The sequence below is a fragment of the Ochotona curzoniae genome, unplaced genomic scaffold (assembly GCF_017591425.1).
Source record: "Ochotona curzoniae isolate NIBS_2020 unplaced genomic scaffold, NIBS_Ocur_1.0 contig_430, whole genome shotgun sequence".
NCBI classification, from domain to species: domain Eukaryota; kingdom Metazoa; phylum Chordata; class Mammalia; order Lagomorpha; family Ochotonidae; genus Ochotona; species Ochotona curzoniae.
This window is the reverse complement of record NW_024466219.1, coordinates 17,221,186-17,242,270: the sequence shown is the minus strand read 5'-3', so window position 1 is coordinate 17,242,270 and position 21,085 is coordinate 17,221,186. Positions and strand designations below refer to the sequence as shown.

General features: G+C 52.2%; 1 protein-coding gene across 2 annotated transcripts in view; it reads left to right on the top strand.

Moving 5' to 3' along the window:
* The window catches only part of PLXNA2 (plexin A2), a 188,549-nt gene that overhangs the window by 145,991 nt on the left and 21,473 nt on the right, over positions 1–21,085 (top strand). For both annotated transcript variants that reach the window (XM_040985603.1, XM_040985604.1), the window contains 3 exons: positions 12,682–12,833; positions 18,367–18,484; positions 20,317–20,453. In XM_040985603.1, coding sequence (XP_040841537.1) covers positions 12,682–12,833; positions 18,367–18,484; positions 20,317–20,453 — 407 coding nt within the window. The remainder of the gene's footprint in view (positions 1–12,681; positions 12,834–18,366; positions 18,485–20,316; positions 20,454–21,085) is intronic.

The window sequence follows — 21,085 nt, the reverse complement described above, 5'->3', positions numbered from 1 at the left end:
TCTTAGCAGAAATGTGATTTGGGGAGCTACAATTAGCTCAAAGTCCCAATGCTGAAAAATAGAATAAAAAAGTAAAGGCAGGTATGACATTAGCCACCGTGCCATTTCTCAGGATTTACTCTGTGTCCTAATTTGTGCATTTTAATGGGAACAAATAAGCAATTAATTATCCTGGGGAAAAATGATGTTCCCCAAAGCAGCAAAAAGCTGGGGAAGATGGGGAGATGGTGTGGATGTGATTGCAGCTGCTTGACGGTGGCCTGGTGCAGGGAGGGGGGCTTCCCGAAGGCTGGTGACACTGTGTACCCATCAGTGTTCAACGACTCTCACTTGCACTGTGGTCGCACAGTGTCTGCAGAGTTCAGAAAGCAGGCAGGGCCCCTCCTTCTGCCTCTCCCTGGAGCTGCCCTGCCGCTTTCCCAGCCCCAAAGAAAGCAACTGTGGTTCCAGGTTGCATCACGAAGTATTGCGAAACATCTAGAGCATTCCTTAATCATATCAAAGCTTCAGATCAGTCACAAAAACAACCTTTCCCGAGCATATGGGTATTGTTAACCTACAGATGGGCTATTTGAAGAGAGAGCAATTATTCCTTCAATGGGCTTGGCACCCTTGTGTTTAATTCTCACCACAACTGTGGGAAGGAAGTAGGCTCACCTCCCTCATACAGATGAAGATGAAACTTGGAGAAATTGACTGACATGCGCAAGTCCACACAGCTGATGAGCGGCAGAGCCAGTCTCTGCATTCATGTTTGTGGAGCAATTTTTAAGTTCTCTGTACTTTGCCCACATGCCGCAAAACCGGAAGTGACAATTCTCCTCCTTAGTATCCTGCCTGGCAAGTGTAGATCACATTGTTTTATCATGTCCCCAGGAAAGAGCAGCACCTTGGGACACTGCTCAGTCCTCATTCATTGACACAGGAGGGTGTTGGTCCAGTGTGATGCTGCCCCTCCGAGACTGGGCTGTGTCAGGCCCCTGAGGCTCTGGGAGATGGCCAGTGATGAAGCCTGCTGACTCTGCCCTGTGCCTTCATCTCAGGGCAAGGAAGTGTGTGAAGGGGCTGCTGGGGCGCCCCAGTCTCTGCCTCCAGAAAACTGGCTTCCTGAGCCCTCCAGACTCTGCACCTTCTCCCTGGTTCTAGTGATTTTCTAGCAGCTGCTGGCCTGACAACTTGGCGCTGTTCTGAAATTCTTGCCACTGCTAATGTTGGTCCCTGTGCTGCTCAGCACCTGTGGTGTCAGGAAGCTCTAGTTCGGCAGGGACTCCCTTCCCTGGGCACCCCCACCTCAGCCTAGCCCCTCGCTGCTTCCTCGCTGGCTGCTGCCCCTCCCCAGCCCCAGGGACCGGCTTCTCCCTGGGAACTCTGCCTCCTGCACTCCTGCTCACTGACCGGGGACTGCCGGCTGCTCCCTTCACAGAGGACACCCAAGCTGTGGGAGGCTAATTAACCCCCTGAGGTAATTAGGCTATAATTGATGTTCCTAGTGAAGAGAGCAGCAGTAGCCGGGGGTCCCAAGCTTTGCCTTGGTGATTTTCATGTCGGAAGCAGATGAGAAATGAAACAGCCTGTGGGGAGTGGGGGAGACAAATCCATACTGTGTCCCAAGCCTGCAGGGGGACCGCGATCAGAACCTGGCAGGGTTGGGCTGGGGGGTCGGAGAGCACCAGGTCTGAAAGGTTCCAGTCACCATCAACTGGAGTATTTGCCTACAGTTTGACCATTCCATCCCCATACCGTCCTCCCGTCCTCCTTTCTCCCTAAAAGGTATTTTCTGTGTCTTTAACTTTGCACTTTTGAAATAATTTCAGGCTTATCAAAAGGTCCAAAAATAGTACAAAGAATGTTCCTATACCCTTCACCCAAGTTTTCCAAAGTTAGCATTTTACATAATCATGGTTTAATGATCAGAATCAGGATAGAATGACACCATCTAATAGATACAAGTTGTTATTATTTCCCCCACAGCTCACAGATATCCTCTTTCTGGTGCGGGAGCCAGCCTGGGGCCCACCTGTGTGATCTCCTATCCTTGTCCTTGAATCCCTGGCCTGGTTTGGCCTTCCACGATCTTCACACTGCTAAACCTGGTTACTTTGGGTACGTCTGAGGATACCCCATGATTAAATTCAGGTTGTATATTTTTAGTAAGAAATTCTAAAATAGTATGGATTGTGCCCAGAGGGCACAGGAGTCAACCTGAAGGGAAGGCCAGTGGTCACATCTGGAGGAAACCACAGCATGAATAAAGCGTAGGAGTCCACAATTCTGATTGATACAGATAAGTAGATAAGCAAGCAAATAGGTAAATAGACAAAACAGCCCAAGCAAATAAGTAAACTACAGGGGAAAGAGGAAACTCTCCTTTGCACTCGAGTCCCAGCTATAAATGCAGAAGGCATTGCAGAAATAGAAACTCGCCACTTGGCAGGGTTCACAGTAATAACTGTTTCAGGCAAGAATGGTCAATGGGTACTAAAAATAGTGAATGAAAGTGCAATGAGAAACAGGGTAATTACATAGTCCTGACTTATTGTCCCACAGATTCTGATGAAATACAAGCGGAACAATAGTCATTTCAGAGTGTAGCTTGGCAGACCTTACCCTAACCATGTGATCCCAGTTAACCTCACCAGTGATGGTTGAACCCAAGCTCACCTGGCCCGCAGTAGGATGCCTTCCCATTCCAGAAGAGCACAGCAGCACCTCTATGACATTTTGGGAAAAGATGTACAATTGCTCCCCATTCATTTTCTTTCTGTCAGTTTTCTTGGAGGATCACTTCTTTCTCCTAAACTTCAGCTTCATACCTATCCTTAGCATCTTGCCCTTTCCCATGACTGTGAACACTGGACTGTCTCAGTGCAGGAAACAGTGCCCTAAGACCCTTCCTGAAGGCTGAGAAGAGGAGGATTCTATTAGGGTGGTCTCTGATGGCTGCTGGGAATGGCAGATTTCCCAATCCTGAAAGTAAGGTTGGCCAAAAGTGAGGAATGCCCTGCCCGGGAACAGAGAATAAATGAGATCCCTCCAAAGACTTCTGCTTGAAAGGCTCGTGCACAGTGAGTTGAACAGCTGTGTTCCTCCTTAACCCCTCTTTACCCCACTGTCTCCTTGGCAACCAAGGTCACCCCTTAGGGACCCATCTTTTATGGCAGCTTCATGTCAGACAAGTTGTATCGCTGGTTGAATTCCCCTGACTGCATCAGCTTCAGGTTAGGACCCCCTCAGGACCCACCATCTGCTCCTTCTCAGCAGCTCACAGCTCACGGTGAGCTAATGATGCTGTCCCTGTGGGAGGCACCCCAGGCTGCTCCCAATTCCAGCTGTCACGCAGCATCTGTGTACCTCGTCACCTGCTCCATCTCAGGAAGCAGTAGAGGCTTCCGTCCTTGCTTCAGGTCCCACTGGAACCTCCTAAGAGAGAACATGATGTCCATCCCCCTAGAGGAGAGACCCACAGAAACCATTTCCCATGAAGCCAAGAGTGGGCAGGATCCTGCAGCAGGGGCAGGGGATGGAGTCTGCTCTTGAGCAGAGAGGCTGGGGCAGGATCGAGGGGCTTTGGTGTTAAGGTACTAGGGGTCTGCCCTCTGGTCCCACTGAACCATGTCTTCTCTGGTCTGGGCATGCACATTTAAGAGGAAAGGGTCACAGCCCTCCGATCCCCCCCTTCTCATCTGGTGGCATACCTTTGGCCATACCTGTCTCCATCTTTTTTTTTTTTGAAGATATAGTTATTCTATCTAAAAGTCAGAGTTGTAGGGGGGAACAGAGGGATATTCCATCCAGTGGTTCACTCTCAGATGGCCACGTTGGCCAGTGTTGAGCCAGGCCAAGCCAGAAGCTTCATCCAGGTATCCAAGATGCTGACAGTGATCCAATATTTAAATCATCTCCTACTGCTTTCCCAGGCCATTAGCAGGGAGCTGCTTCGGAAGTGTAGCAGCCATAACATGAACCAGTGCCCATATCAGGTGTTGGGCACAGGTGGGGGTTAGGTATTTGAATGTGTTTTTGAACTCAGGGCAATGGCGTCTTGCTGGTCTGGGGCAACCTTGGCTTTCACTTCTGCCTCTCGTGTTTCTGTCCTGTAAGCCTGGTGGCATTGGGTCCCTAAGCCTATCAGCCTGAGAGGAAAGCCCAGAGGGTGGGACACATATGCTGCTGAGAGCATGGCAGGGAAAAGCAGGCTTGAAATTTGAGACAAATCCCCGAGCTGGGAACCTCTCACCCTCAACATGTAAAAGAATGTTCTGTTGTGTTCTACCCACCACATGGCCCAGTAAAGCCACATTGATATTAGGTAGTCAAAGTCTGTGAGATTTACAGCATCCTGACTGAGCATCATCCACCTTTCTCTCATGGACTTTACAGCCAGACTAAGTGACCTTACCAACTGCTCCCTGGCCCATGCCTCTAACATTATATGTCCCTCTAACTGAGAAAGACAGTCCATTGTAGAAATGCCCCATGCAGCACACTCCAGAACCAAGTATGAGTAACTTTACGTCACATCAGAGTTCAAGATGGTCAAACTCTGCCACTGGCTTGCTCTCCACCTGCCCAGATAATTCGAGGATATTTCTCCTGGATTCTCTAAGACATCCATTGCATCTGGGTAACTGGCCATCTGGGATATTGGCACATATTTATCCACCAGGCTGTGCCATATCTCCATAGAAAAGGCCAAAAGTCACCTGCCCCAGGCCAGAGTGACTCGCTGAAAAGTTTCCCTCAAATAAATAAATAAGTCAGCCAGCTCTCCCGAGAAACAAGCCAGCACTCTGATCTCCTGTTCATTTATTTGCAAGCCTCATTAATATAACATCTCAGCAACAAACAGCTAACGGCGGATGGTGTCAGGATGAATAATGGAGTCTCTCTGCTGAGATAACAATTAGGTTTTGAATGTACTATCAGCCAAGACAGAGCCAGCAAGAATGCACGGCGGGCAGGCGGGATGGCAGCACCAATGCCATGGATCCCCAAGGAGCGTGTCGGCTGGGCTCCAGCCCGCCGTGAGGTGTGCTGCACGTGCACACATGCCCCAGGCTGTGCAGGAATGTGACAGTTTGCTGTCTTGGAGTCAGCATCCAGGTGTGTTTGAGAGCCAGGGTGGAATGAGAATGTGCAGGAGTAAAGTTAGCCCCACTGCCGACTCTGGCCAACATCAAGCAACAGAAAGGGAGAAAGATGGTGACCGATGGATCCCTAGCCAGACCTTGTCCCTCCTGGTCTGTCCTGGTCAAGGGGCTGCTCTGGGCAGAAGCCCCCTGCAAGCCCAGGCTCAGACTCAAGAGGGGCTGACGCTGAGTGACATCAGCCAGGGACACCAGCAGGCCAAGGCCTGGATTGCCCACTCCTGAAACAGGAGAGACATGGCCACTAAACTTTAGAGAGGGGCACCCTTGCACCCAACACTGTGCTGAGCACCCCACAGGAGCCAGCACCTGGGGCCCTCCCCTCCCTACCCCTCCCGAGGGGGTGCGGCTTGTTCATACCACAGCCGGGGAGCCAAGTCTAGGTTCCAGCCTTCCTTTGCTTGCCTCACTAGTGAGTTCTGGAACAAGCACTCAGCCCTCAGCTACCTGACTGTAAAGGCCCCGCTTGAACAGGAGGCCACCCTCTATGACTTTCCTGAGCTTTCTAAGTCCAAGAGAGGCCTGGACCCAGAGCAGAGTAAGACTGGAGGGAGCTGGCTGCCACCAAACTCTTCCACGTCTGCTGCAGATGGAGGGCAGCTGGGAACCGCGTTCCAGTCCCCATCAATGGGACTGCTGGTACACAGAGAAGCCAATGGGCAGGGTTGGAGCGGATAGGACAGCCATAGAGCAGGGAGGATGACATTGGGAGAAAGGTGCAGAGAGCAGGAGCAAAACTGACCTGAAACCTCCTCAGCCAGAAGGAGCAAGAGACAGCCTCAGCCAAAGGAAAGGTGCTGGCGGGCCAAGAGGGAGCTAACTGGCAGCCAGGGCCGTTAAAGGCTCATGGCTGCCAGCCTGGAGGACTCTGCTTCAAGCAGGGGCATGGTCAGCACTAGTAATGGGTACAGGCCAAACACACACAGCCCAGGTAAATCCAGCCACATTCTGCCATTCAGTGTGCACTTCAGTGAATTATTTCACATCTCCAGGAATAAGAACAGTTCTTCCTAAATATTCCAGAATGAGAGAAAATGTACTGAGCTCCAGGTATAATTCCTGAATATAGGCACTTTATAAATGAAAGTAGAACCTTCCATAACCCATAGCCAATGCCCTGCTTTTGTCTTTTCTTCCACCATCAGGCAAAAGACACAATCGGAGGAAGGCAGGGTCTCAGATACAGACTGGGCTTGGCACACTCCCACCTCTTTCCCAGAGTCTACTCAGAAGGAAACCCCAACTCTGCCCCGAAGGGCTCTGGCCCATCCCTGCCTGAGACTGAACCAGGAATGGCCAGCCTGGCACACAGCCCATGCCAGGCTGTGCACCAGCTCCCCCAGGCACCACACCTGCCCCTGGCCCCTGCTCTGCTCCCTCCTTGGTGCAGCCCCTGGGCTCTCCCCAGCTGTAATTAATCGGTCACATCTGCTGTCGCCCTTGGGCAGCAGAGTGGCACGGTTCCTGCAGAAGTGTTCCATTAGTCGCTGCAAGAACAAGGGGTGCACACAACACCGCAGCATCTGCTTTCCAGGTCACAGAACCCGTGGAGGAAAATAAACATGACAGACTCTGGCAGGAGTATGGATTTGGCTGGGTGTCTGCTGGGCTGGGCTGTGCTGCTGCCGAGGCGAGATTGGAGCAGGTGGACAAGTGGCTCCCCAAAGCTTTGAGGGTCTCAGCAGAGAATGGGGGTCTCCAGCTGGTCCCTTACTATGTGCCCAAGTGCCCAGGGGTTTGGACATGCCAGTCTCCTCCCAGGCCTGTTGTCCAAATCCTCTTGTCCTGGGATGAGCAGATCAACAAGTTCATGATCAAGACAAGCCAAAGGTGTGGTCAAAGGTTGCCTCCAAGGCAGGAATTAGGACTGCTAGCTTGAGCCTAATGCGTACCTGTGTTTCCGTCTGAATCCCACAAACTTCTCTGCAGAACCAGTAAAGATGCCTTACCCCTAAGGTGAGGTAGTCACAGCAGCTTCAGGTGCAATTTCAGGTGTCTTAAGGGAGAGAATAACAAGCAAATGATGCCTAATAGCTGGAAAGAAAGAACACCAGGGAGAGAAACAACAAAACCGAGCAGAAGCACATGAATGTGACTAAGTTTACCTCCTGCTAGGTTTTGTCCTGGGCCAGTAGCCAGCGCAGCCAGTGCACTGAGCCCTGGTCAGCAGGAAATAGCACTTTCTCAAGCCTTCCTCACTGCTCAGGCCCGGAGAAAAGCCTCCAAAGTGGCCACAGGGTATAGGAAACAATCTCTTGGGAGGAAAGCCTAACAGATCACAGAGGAAGAGGCCTGGGATGGTGTCGTTGCTGTCCTCAGTCACTGAAAGGAGTTGGAAGAGGAAACAACTCTTCACTCTGTGTTCAGTGTGGACTGCACCCAGAGATGGTTTCAGTTACAGCCAGAGAGCCCAAGTGGGCACTCCGAGTGATGCTGGGCTTCAATGTTACAGTGCTCCATGCTCCACTTAACGCTTCTATGCTTCCAGGCATCACTGAAGAGTTGGGAAGACCAGCATTTCCCAGGAGCTGAAGATCGGGCTTATTTCTGTATCGTCAGGCAGTGTGCCAGAGAGTGGGCTGCTGGGAGAGGCAGGAGTGCCCTGTCATGGTCTGTTCCCCGTTGCTGTAACCCAAAACCAGTGACTGGTTGGTTAAGAAAGAAAAAAGGGCTCATGATTGAGGAAAGGGACCCAACTCCAGGATAAATGGACCATTCCTGTGAACCAAATCTGTCCCCCGCCCTACTCAGCCTACCCCATTGAGGAATTCAGCCGCAGCAGTTTTCATGGGAACAAACCATAGCCAAACCTTCACAGGTTCAGTGCAGCATGGGCTCATCAAGGGCGGTGAGAGCTGGGGGGAGGCTGCTGTATCTGCCAAGGAAGTCAGGCCAGGCTTCCTGGAGGAGGAGTCATGGAGCAAGACCTGGCAGAATGGATAGGCTTTTGTCAATGCGTCTGCCTGACCTCTGGAGGGAATGGCAAGTCCAAAATATGAAGACTTCACACCCTATGGCCATGGAAGCTTCTAAACTCCACGGAGGGGCTAGGCTAGAACTCCAGGGAGCATCCAGTGCAACATGTGAGCAGAGAAAGAATACAAGAGCACAGTGGGAGCCCCCTTCTGACCCCTCCCCTCTTTCTTTACCTCCAGCTGCCACTTCTGAGGTCCCCAGGGCAGAATTCAGAGCAGTTCTTCGTCCATAGTATAATTTGTCTTGAAAATAATGCGGCTGCAACTGTAGCTAAAGATGTTCACAGCTGAAGTGACAGGTTTTCCTCTGCAATCCCCCTCTCTCTGTGGCACACGCTCACACTCATACATCCCAAGCTGTCAAGCCATTTGGCTGTGTGGGTGTCTCAGTCACAGTTACTTTCCTGGAAGATTCCATTGAGTTCACTGCGCCCCACAGCACAGCGCCTAGCCCGGGGTGGCTGCCGCCCGGGTCACAGAGCCACATCTGGCTCCGATGTGCTTCTTTGTGGGACCCAGCTGCCAGCATCTCCTCCACTCCCTGCCCTTGCTGGGCTGCAGGAGATCTGTCTGGCTTTCCCCATTCAGCTCACGAACAGCCCTTCCCATCTCAGTAGGACCCTCAGCTAGTCCTTTAGGAACTCCCAGGCCAACAGGTGCTCCTCCCGCAGCTCTAAGAAGATTCCCCGATCTCTTAAGCTCCCTATTCTCTCCAACTTCTCATGGTTTTGCCCCCCAGGAAGGCATTGGTGTAGGAAGGCACAGAAAAGGGCATTGCCAGTTATGAAGCCCCTGCCCTGCCCCCAGCAGTGTGCCAGGGAATTTCCTCCTCATCCTTCACACTTCCTGGGATGCAAGCACTGTTACGTTTTCATCAAGTGTAGTGAGACTTAAGGTCACATGGCTCCCAACTATCAGAGCAGGTATTCAAAGTCAAGTCTGTCCAACTCCATAGGTTGCTCTCTTCCTGCCCCTGGCAAAATCCGGGCATCGGGCAGTAGCTCTTCCCTGCCTACCCCAGAGCAGCCAGCAGCACAGGGGCAGCTGCAGCACTGAGCCAAGAGACACAGACCTGCCCAATGCTCTAGTCGGACGCTGGTCTGCACTACCTCCTGCCCTCTCTTGCTCAGGTTGGAGGGCACTCAACCCCACCCACAGATGGGAGGCCTTCCCTGGACCTCAATAAGCAATAGCTGGCAATTCATCAGCACCTGGGTAGGTGACAGAGGACTTATCAGAGAGCAGAAAGTTAAGGCTGAAAAGGAGAGAAAGGGGATTGGAGCCCAAAAGACCACAAAGGGCACGGCAAGAGTGAATGGTTTTGCCTTGTTCCTGGTTGGACCTGTTGAAGATTTGCAGAGCAAGCAACTGGTCACCTTTCTAAAGTGTGGGTTGATGCAGTTCACCCTGACAGCTCTGGGAAAGTTATATTGACACAAGAAACATAATGAGAGTCTGCGGCTGGTATAGCACCTGCTATAGAACACACAGAGAATTCCCAGTGGCCTTGTGTGCTGTGCTCAGCAGGTGAGAGGAAAGGAATAGTTGTAGATGCTTGCAAGATTCCTGGCTGGGTACATGGAGTTTCCATTAACCTTGAGAGAGAATCTGGGAGGGTAATTGGGAGGAAAAATTAAGAGTTCATTCTTAAAAGACATGTTGAAATTTGAGGTGCCTGGGGGACCTGTCTGTGGAAGTGGAGATTCCAGTAGCAAATGGATAAATGGCTAAGGAGCCCTGCAGAGAGATTTGGGGATCTCAGCAATGCAGGTCTGGGGAATCCTGCTGCAAATCAGATCATCACCATCCCAGGGATGTTTGGGGAAGCCAAATTCTAAATATTAGTTTTGCTGTGAGTAAGGAAGCTGTAAGTCCCTTGTAAACCCCCCATGATCAGGGTTTAGGTGCCTCTCCTGGAATCCCAGGTCATCTCCCCCAGGTGCTGTCAGCATAGTGCACAGCCTGCACCCAACATTTCCAGGTGCTTGGCACGACCTGAAGATATGGCTTGTCAACTTAGGAGGACACTGTTGGCCTAGTCTGGATTCCCTATCTATTAGCTGGGACTGCCCCCTCTTTGAGAAGCCAAGAGCCAGGAGCTTCTTCCAGTGCAGGTCTTAAGGCTTTGGGCCATTCTCTGCTGCTTACCCAAGAGGAGCAGCCAGAATACAAGCCAGTGCCCATATGGGATCCCGGTGCATGCAAGGCAAGGACTTTAGCCACTAGCTACTGTGTCAGGCCCTGATACATTATCTTCATCTTAATATTGTAATACTAGCCAATCATTACCAAGGAAAGCAGTATAGCTGACTTCAGCCTCTGAGTAGCCCTGTGCTAACAGACCAGCCCACAGTGCCCTCGCCACCATGACCATGTGTCTGAACCCTCCCCATGAATGTCAGGAAACAGTACCCAGCCTTGCCAGCAGCAGCAAGCCACCGTGTACAGCCTGCCAGCACCACTGAGTACCCACAATACCATCCCCACATGCTACCTGCAATACAGAAGTATTTTTAGACTTTCCAGAAAGATTTCATTTCACAGTTTTTCTGAAAGGTTGTAATTAACCACAGTGAATAGAAGCATGTATTTTAAAAATAAAAGTGGTGGAGGGAAGGAGAGAGAAGCAATCACGGCAGGTTGGCCAGTTCCAAAGTAGATGGGCTCGTGCCATCCAGGGGCCAGCTGGGGACAGTCAGTGCAAGTGGATGGAAGGGACAGGAAGCACCCTACAGCTAAAAGGCTGTAGGCAGCCTCTTCCTGTTTGGTCATTCCTGAAGACCTAGCTCCCAAGGGAACTGTGCCAGAGACAGTGGAAGACCCTGGCTCCCTGGGGACATGTGTACTGGCGCGGAGTTGTAGGGGGGATCTAATTCCAGATGCCGACTCTCCCCATGCCAAGTTGTCCTTCCTTCTCTTACCCTCTGTCCCAACTCACAGGGATGCCTCTGAGACCCTCCACCCCCAGCTGTCTATCCCCCAACCCAAATCAGGTGTCTGGTTTATGTTTGTGCATAAGGTGGCTGGTATGTTCTGCATACAGCCCTCAGATGAGCAAGTCCAGGGCCCATCTGACAGCAGCAGAGAACAGGAGGTAGAGAGGCCTGGGGTCCAGTCCTGAGTATGCAGCCCCCTTACTGCAGGCCTGCGATCTGAAGCCCACATCCACTGAGCAGAAGGGCAGGAGGTCAGTCCTGTTCTCGTCCCCGGCATCTCTCTTCTCTGCTCACTGTCATCTGGGAGTTTATGGTCAAGCTGGTAGCAGAGCCCATGGTTCCTATGTCACAGGAAGTGAGGCAGGAGGTGTGGGAAGGGACAGAAGGATCTCAAGAGCTTTGGACAGCATTTCCCCTGTGCCCACCTATAAGGGCCCACTGACCACTGCCCACCAGACACTGCAATGACGCATACAGGGCTGCAGGAGAGACAGCCCGCAGGCTGTTCATCTAGCAGACCCTAGTGGACTCCTGGCATGGAACACGACCTCATCCCTCCCTCAGGCCCCCCACTCACTTCCTTGTCTTCTCTTTCTCGGGTCTCAGCTGTGCTGAGCTTTCTTGGAGGTGTGTCAGTGCAGTTGTCCTGGCTTGGCTGCATCCCCAGTGTCTTGAGGCTTCTTCCTCCTTCGCACTGTAAGTGAGGCTCTCAGGCTGAGATGCCCCCAGATGACTTCTCACCTTGGAAACCAATATTGCTTTGTAGTCTGGGATCGAGTTCACCTCTAGTTTCTTCCTTACTGGGCCACAACTTGCCCACCTGGATCTGTTGGCCCTAAAGAGTTGATCAGTTCTCACCCAGAAGTGCACTCCCAAGGGAGAACTTTCTGCTATTCCTTTCCCCTGTTGGGTCAAAGCAAAAACGAGACAGTCAGCATCTGGTGGGCAAATGAAGGAATGGATAAATAAAACATCTTTGTGAACAGAAAGCACAAGGAGTTAAAAAATCCGCCAAGCGCCCTCTCCTTGTCCCTCATGGTGTCAGAGGAGTTTTGCGGAGCGATGTCAGATGCTTTTTTTGATAGTTGGTTTGCAGCCTGAATCAGTGCTATTTAAATGCCTCCACTCTCACTTCCTTCTGGACTGTAAGTTCCCTGAGGACAAATTCCCTGCCATATCCATCACGATAGCCCCAGGCCCTTCCATATGAAAGCCTTGTGGTTTACATGCCCAGTACTCCCAAGTCCCCTTCAGGACTGAGAAAGATAAGAGCACCTGCTTGCAACCAAGAAGAGCTGGGGCTACACTCCAGCATGGTCAGGCAGCTGGTGAATGAGAGGCAGCCACTCCTTGCCTTGAACCCAGCTCTGCCTCTGAGCCTTGGTTTTTGAAAACATGCATAAACGCATGGATGTATGAATGAGTGAATGACTTAAAGCATGGAGGAAGTGGCATGAAACACAAGACAGCATCAGAACCCTGGGCAGGCTAAGAGGTGGAGGAAACACGGAGTCGGGCCATCCTAGGTGTCCCCTCCAAGACCATCCACCTCCCCCAGGCAAGGGACACTGCTGTTCCTCTTCTGACCACTGCAGGCCTGCTGACATCCTTTCATTCCTGCAGATTCTGACGGTGTCTGGGCCTCCGGAAGGAGGCACACGAGTGACCATTCATGGCGTAAACCTCGGTCTGGACTTTTCAGAAATCGCCCACCATGTACAGGTGGCTGGGGTGCCCTGCACGCCCCTGCCGGGAGAATACATCGTTGCTGAACAGTAAGTCCTGCATGCTGGCTGTCTCCCATCTCCCCACGTCCCATCTCTGGGTCTCTTCCAGGATCCCTCTCCCATGGTGTCAGATGTTCTCCCACCCCCCCTCCATCTTCTCAGGGTCTGGTTCCTGGCTTTTTTGACATCCAGCTCCAGGTGCCGGTTCTGTCCCTTGCCCATCCAGTCAACCAGCTTCCGTGACAAACCCAGGCTCCTCCTAGGTCCCACAGCCGCTCCCCTGTCACCCCCCCATTGGAATGCATCCCACAAGAAGGGCTGCGGGCAACAATTTGTTTGGTGCATGGGGCTCTGACAGCAGCTTAATCCAAGCAGGGCCTCTGCTGGAGCAAATTCATTTATTTCACTAAGGGAAATGTCAGCTGGAAATTAGAAACTAGGCATGTAGTGGTGGACAGGCGGTCGGGGCTCCAGGAGTGACATATGTTCCAATTTGGGGTGTTCATTTGGCAGTGGCAGTCACTGTGTGTTGGTGGGCAAGAGGTGGGCATGGAGCTGGGGGGCAGGAGGATGGCAAGAGAAAGGAAGGGAGCCAGAGGCAGCCTCCAGGAACCACCGTAAAATTGCTGTCATGATCTTTTACCCGCACTTCTCATAGATGGAGTAGCTTCTCATCCACGTGCCCATGGTCATTGGCAAGGACCCTGGGAAGTAGATGCTGTTATCACCACTCTGCAGAGCAGGAAAGGGCAGGAGACTCAGAGTGACCGAGTGACTTTGCCCAGTTCTGTCCGGACAGAGGTAGACTTGTGGCTCCTGACCCCCAGCTCTTTCACTTCTACAGCAGCCATAGAAACAGACCCTGGGACAGGTGTTGCCTGGAATCTCCAGACCCCCACAGCAAGGGGCTTTAAGGCCCAAGTCATGAGGGCCAGGTGATGCCTTCTGTTGGCCATTGTAGGGGAGAAGGAAGGACTCATCTGACCCCTGGGAACCTTTAGGTCAGAGCCTTCCCTGGGCCCCTTAACCCCTGCCAGGAGTGAGACTGGCAGAAAGGGCAGAGGGGAGAGAGGGAAGATGGGAGGGGCCTCGGTCGTGCTAAGTAGCTAAATGGTAATGCTGAGCTATAGGAGCAGGTGAGGGCTACAGGGGCAGGGCCAGAAGCAGGACAACTAGCCCTCAGTCACCCTGACCATCAACTCACTGTGCTCTCAGGACCTGCTGTGGGCCTCAGGACCCAGACTGCCCTTCAGCCTGGCATGAAGCCTCATGACTCCATAGGAAAGGGTACAGGGTGTGGTGGGGCAGGAGATTGGGCTCTGGGCCACTAGACTTCATAAACCTCCTATGGTTCAGTTAAAGAGCCTGGCTCTCTGCTGAGCAGACCCTCACCCCATGCCTTACGTAGTAAGCTGTTCGGTTTCTGAGCTTTGGAAGGTACCCACAGGTAAAGGAGTTTTTAGTTCTATCTGTGACACCAAACATATCACAGGCAGCTGGGAAAGAGTGTGCCAAGAGAAACCCCAAGTGAGGATGGAAAGAAACCCAAGCTGGGAACTGGTCCCCTGGCCCCAGCCGAGGGTGGCAGGTGCTTCATCTAGCACGGATGGGGCATGCAGGAGGCACAGGCATACCTCCTGCCACCTTCCTGCCCACCCCACTCTGGATGCAGCCCTGATGTCCAACTGTGCCAGGCTTGTTACCACCCTAGAGGGTTCAGAGTCTGCTAACATCATTAGAGACTCCATCCCGGGCAGGAAGCAGCAGGTGCAATTGTTACAGATGTCTGCGAGATGTGAATTTGGCTGCCTGGGCATGGTGCTGAGTCCTGGGCATAGACAGGATTGGCAGGCACCGTAAGGATCTACATATGCTTGTGCCGTGCCATCTATCACTCAGCAATTAGGTTAATGTTGGTTAAAGGGCCTCACTTAGCCCTGCAGTCAGCACCCCACAGGGCTAGGGAGGATCTGATGATTCCGGCATAGGACAATTTCCAGGCTAGGGGTTCAGAGTGAGGCAGCAGTGTGGGATGGGTCCTTACAGGAGGCAGCCTCAACTTGGGACCTCAAATCCCCTCTCGCTCACCTGCTATACCTGTGAACTTGACCTCATGGACAGACGGAGAGTGGTTGCACCATCTCCTCCACTCTGCACCTGCAGAGGGCAACGTGGAGGCAAGGACACTGGGTTAGTGCCAAGAGATGGGAGGCCACATCTTAGTTCCTGAGCAAGTCACCAGATCCCCCAGTGCCTCATGTGGAAAATATTTATAAAGGGAGAGACAACCTCTACAGTCATTCAGTGGTCCTTAGCAGGAAACAATACTCCCTGTGGGACTGGTACCTTCCATCAACAGAAGCCCCTTGTGACTCAAAAAATAATAGCTTGTATTGGGGAAGTTGAGGAATTCTTTGATTCCCCCCATCATTGTACAAAGGAGAAAATGTAGGCATCCTAAGCTATTGTCCCCCAGTAATACTTAGGGAGCCCAGAGTCAGCAGGGGAGGGCAGGCAGCCCCAGACATCATGACATAGGGACCTTACTGACTTGTGTGGTCCCAGGGACCTGGAGGCTGTACACTCTGTCTGTAGCCATTCGTAACCAGAAAGCTAGGGAGGCAAGAGCCTTAGCAACCCAGCCAGGCCTTCCCCCAGCCATGTCAACAGCCCCAACTTCCATTGCTGCTATCATCCTACTAGCCCCTCTTTTAAAGACAGCAAGGCCACTTCATGAGATCTTCCATGGCAGATATTTGGCCTAGCAGCTAGGCTACCACTCGGGAAGCCTGCATCCCCTATCGGAGTGCCTGGGTTTGAATGTTGGCTCCACTCCTGTGCAGCTTCCAGCTACTGCATACTATGACCACATTAGGGGTAGCTCAAGCAGCTGAGTCCCTGCCCTACACATGGGAAACCTGAACTGACTGCTTCACACCCTGCTATGGGCATTTTGAAAGTTAGCAAGCAGGTGAGAGCTCTCTGTTTCTCTCCTGTCTGGAATAACACAAAATTTGAGAAACCTAATGGATAGAATGAATATATTGGTCAAAGGCTTGAGCTTTGGAGTCACACTAGCTCAGATTTGAATTGGCCTTTGCCACTTGCCATGGTGGTGGCCACAGCTGACGTAGTCACTAGCATCTCTGAGCCTCGGCACCAGGGTCTATAAAATGGAGATGAGAAGACCTGCCCCATAGCTGAGTCTGAGGGTAACAAGGGAGCCTGCTTTGTGGAGAGTGTGTAGCTCTTATTATCAGCACGTGCACTGTGCTTTGGTGTGACACTCATCACTTAGGTGACCCTTTCCAACTCCCCATGGTTACCCCCTGAACTCTGTCTCTGATTCAGAGAACAAGGGCCTACACCAAATACTCCCATCCCTCCTGTGGGTGCTGATTCCTAGACAGGAAGTTGGGAGGGGCTGGGAATGAGAGACTACCTGATTTCCTTAGGATTCTCAGGAATTCCTACACCTTCCCACTGCCTTCCACAGCCCCTACCCACTCACTCTGGGGGTGAGGACATACCCAACCACAGTACTAAGGGAGGGCACACACGGACCAGCTCTGGGCCCTCACTGCAGTCCACGCCCTGGGCTATACACCTGCCCCTCATCCACAGGCACCCGTGTGTGCAGCCTTGGACACAAACACACACGTGCACATGCATGCACACACACTCCATCTTCCACGGGTACTTGACAAGGAGAGCCATGAGCCCCAAGTGAGACAATGTCCAAGTGGCCTCAGCCCATGATGCATACTCTATAGGGACAGGGAATGGAGCTGCTCGAGCCAGGTCAGGATCCAAGCAAGAATGTGCCCATGCTGTCCATGACCAGCATGTGTTCTTGCCCATGATATCAAGCATGCAGTGATTTCTTCCTCTTGCTGAGGGGTATGTATGGAGGAGAGGGGAGCAAGCAAGGCCTGATGAGAAGAAAGGGAAAGAGGCCTGCCTCGTGCGTTCCCCTCCTACCTCTGCCCACAGTAGCTGACTATTCTTTGGAGCTCCTTGAAAGCACCAGACCTGCTTTTGCAGGGGACCAGGGACCCACAAAGCAGGTGCTAGGGCCTGGGAGGCAGGATAGCACCATCGCAACTCCAAGCCAACAGCTGCTTGAAAATAACCCTGTGCACACCTTAAGCAGTGCTCCCCAAGAGCCCCACTAACGAGTTTTAAGCAGAGTTACCTGGCCAATACTAATCGATCGTCACTACCTTCCATATTCAGGTTCATCATTAATTTATTTATTCCTAGAGAAAGAAAGGAGAGGGCTAACATTCTTCCATGGGCATTCAGTCCTTCCTGCTTGCATCTCATATACTAAACGTAATAAGACAGTTATTGCATGTTAAATAAATATTCGCCGGAGTAGAAGTACTTATTGGGGATTAGCTGTGAGACGGGTGGCAAGCGGTGTGTGTGAGCATGTGGCATGTTTGTTTAATGCAAGTTTTATTACGTTGGGATGAAAGCTCGGTTTAGTTCCCTTCCTTCCTGGAGATAAACATCACTCGGTTCCCCCCACCCTGCCAGCATCATGCTGGGGATTAGCCCAGAGGAGATCTGTTTCTCAGGCTCCCCTTGGAGCGAGTGTACTAGGAACACAGACTGCTACTGCACTCTTAAAGGATGGTAGGGGAGAGGGCTCTTCCTTCTCTGCTCTGCGCTGAGCCAGGTGGGGTCTCTCCCAGCTAACCTAGGCCCTAAATTCTAGGCAAGAGGTACCCCCAATAAGTGGGTTTCTGCTACCCCTCCCTGCCCTGCAATTGCCAGCCCTCTCTTCAAGGCAACCAGGGCTTAAACATGCCTGTGTCATTTATCTCAGGTGCTGGGGCAGTCAGCACCAGGGGTATCGATCCAGCCTGCCCAGGAGAGAGCACACAGCCCGCCTCTTCCCTCCGGCTCTCCTGTTAGCGTGAGACGTGACTCTCAACCCAGGGCTGAGTCCCTGCCTCGCCCACTAGCTCAGTGCGCGTAGCCCTTGATTAAGTGGGAGTCCAGTGTCAATGGCTGGTCTAATGAACTCATCCACCTGCCCCTTGTCACCAACTGCCTCTGACTCCACTCCTACTCTGCCAGGAATTACTAATCTGACCTCTAACTCAGCAGATCTTGTCCAACCGCTTTCTAAAACTCATGGCAGGGAACAACCCACAGTGGAATCCACTTGGCAAGGAGGCTGGCACTGGCTCTTTCAGAGTGGATTTGCAACACTGACTTGTTGCATGGGAGCACACACCAGCTCGCTGTGTTCTTGAACCTCTCTGTTGGCCACTCAGCTTATTCCGCATGTACTAAGTGCCCGTCTGCTCCTGGGCACTGACAGGAATCATGTGCTAGAGGCAGATGAGGCTTCAGACATTAGTCACCCCAGCCCTTGCACCCACAGATAAGACCAAGGCCCAGAGCAGGAAAGCACCCCACCCAGAGTCACACAGCAAGATGAACGAGCAGGCTGAGTCTCAGTCCATCAAAACTGTGGCTGAGTCATTCTCTGTGACTGGGCAAGCAAGCAGGGCAAGGAGGGCAGCTCCTGCCAAGCCTGTGACCTGAACGTTTGCTCTGTCCCCAGGATCGTCTGTGAGATGGGTCACGCCCTCGTGGGAACCACCTCCGGGCCAGTACGCCTATGCATTGGCGAGTGTAAGCCAGAGTTCATGACCAAGTCCCATCAGCAGTACACCTTTGTGGTGAGTACTGGGGCAGGCACCTGACTGTAGGTACCCAGCGCAGACCCTCATCTGTTGCAACCTCTCTCTGCAGCGCTCCAGACACCTCCCCAGCCGTGTAGGAGACCAGAAGAGGGGTTTTCTGGCCTCACTGCTATGCCAGCCTGCCTTTCTGGAGTGCATCAGGGAGGTGCTGGAGATCCCAGAGGGCCATTGTCAAGGTTCTAAATAAGGCACCATGCAGCCTTTCTTAGAAAGCAGAGCCCAGACGTAGGGTGGGAGGGAAAACTGCCCTCTCTCTAGCTCAAGTGATATCTTCGTCTAATTCCAGTCTAATGAGGATGCATCGCCCGCGGGACCTCATTAAGTGGGCCTATATTTATCCTCACGCTTTGTTTTCTGCCAGGGATATTGTATGTGGGAGTTTGGAAGCGCTGTTGAACCTGGGAGGAGTATTTGTCTGCGTACAAGGCCTCAGGGGCTGCGCACACTAGCCAGCCTGCCTGATTGCATGTCAGTGCAGTCACTTGCGTGCACGCACACACACACACACACACACACACACACACACACACACACACACACACACACACACGAGAACATGAGGAGGGCCCTTCATGCTCAGGCCACAGGTGAGGGAATTTCAAAGTTTTCTGGGGAGCTAGCACTAAGCTCCTCTTCCAACAATCACTTGCTACTGAAGCCTTCACACCTGCTGAGGCCAGATCCATCCTGAATGAGTGACCGCCTTCTGGGCCCCTGATGACCGTGTCCTGACACTTAGCTGGGCTGTCACATTGAACACTTCATTAAAAAGCATTAACATCGATGGTTGAGGTCAAACCAGCCTTGCAAAGAGTTTTGGAAAGAATCACTAGACTATGGAACTCTTCCCTCTCTGTTGGTGGTTAAGGCGTGCACCTTGGAAGCTTCACTTTCGCATCCTACTCTTCTATCTTGGGCTTGGAGGGGCCCACCTGCTCCAGGGCACAGGACAGGCAAAAATAGCAGGACCAGATGGCCAGAGAACTGTAGATGAGGGGAAGGGAGGGGAGCACGGAGGGCCTTTGGAGAGAGCCCCTCCCTGCTCTTCCCTTGTCTAGGGGCAGAGAAGACAGACAGACCCCAGGATCCAAAACTTGCCTAAGGATCAGCAGCTAGTGCATGGTGGCTAAGACCAACTCCAGTTCCCACTCCGTGAACCCACCTTTTCTCTCCAGGCAGAAGCTGTGCCTTGGAGAGCTAGGTCAGCTGCATTTTCGGCTGAGAGGTTTCAGTTCCAGGCTTCATGGCCCATCTTGGTGAATGTGCCGGAGAGCCCCAGGCAGTGCTGCTCACCAAGCCTGAACTCTGCACACAGCTGTCTGTGCCAGGAACCCTGCTGTGTCCGCCACATGACCTGGCAGGGACAGAGGGACAGGTGTCGGGGTCCCCAGGGGGAAGAACTTTGGGCTTTAGTGACCCCATCCAGCAGGGAGACTTTCTTCAGCCCTATTGATTTTGTGCCAGAAACATCAATCCAGGCTCTAGGTAGCAAAGCATTTTCAAATTGTTCTCAATTTGTAAACTAATTGATAGATTAGTCAGTGTCACCTCTGCTTTCCCTTCCATGTTATGAGCAGGAGGCTCTCCGGGGAGTTAATCAATTCAGAGACCTGGCCCTTCTGCCTTCCCTGGTCATGCCCAGGGATTCCTCTGAGAAAGGGCACCAGCTCCCAAACAAGCAGAAAGGATGTTAGGGATCGGAAAGGGCAGGAAGTGGGCCGCATTCCCAGCCTGAAGACAGTCCCCCCTTTTGAACAAAACTGAAGCTGTGATTTTTCTTTATTTTGTTTTCTCTACTTCTTTCTAAGAACCCTTCTGTGCTGTCCCTCAACCCCATCCGAGGGCCAGAGTCAGGAGGCACCATGGTGACCATCACAGGCCATTATCTGGGAGCTGGAAGCAGTGTGGCAGTATACCTAGGCAACCAGACCTGCGAGTTCTATGGGTAAGCTTTCCTCAAAGGCAACCTGGACCACTGTGCTGCTGGGGCATTCACAGGTTCAGACCAGAATCTATCCCTCCCCTCTGGGCCCCAACACTGTTCCAGCCATTGTAAGATATACAAAGCATTCGGTGGTTTATTCCCCTGTATCAGGAGGACTCTAAAAGAACTGGGACAGGTGGTGGGAGCAGGTAGAGGGGGAGGCTGGAAAATGCTAAATGAAGAAGGCACCTGGAGCTATTCAGTCCCCCAGGATGTGGACTTGAGAAACATGGAGGTGGCACTTGTGCTCAGCCCCTCAAGCCTGCAGGCTCACACTCAGAGCATCCCCTGTGTGTGAGGAGATTGAATACCTGCTTGTCAGACATACCCATAAAGCCCTGGAGATGTAGAGAATTCTGTAAGAATCCCCAGGTGAGAACCCAGTCTGCCCGGTAGTGTCTTCCTGCTAATATCCATGCTGGGACAGTGAACACAAGGCCTATGCATTCATGGCCATGTGTGAAGGTGTTCAGTGAGTGTTGCTTGATTGTCTGATCAGACTGTAAATAGTGATTGGAGAGTCTGATTCTAGAAAAATCCAGAACAAAGGAGTTCCCCCAACGTTCATGCTGTCCTGCCCCAGCCTCACTAGC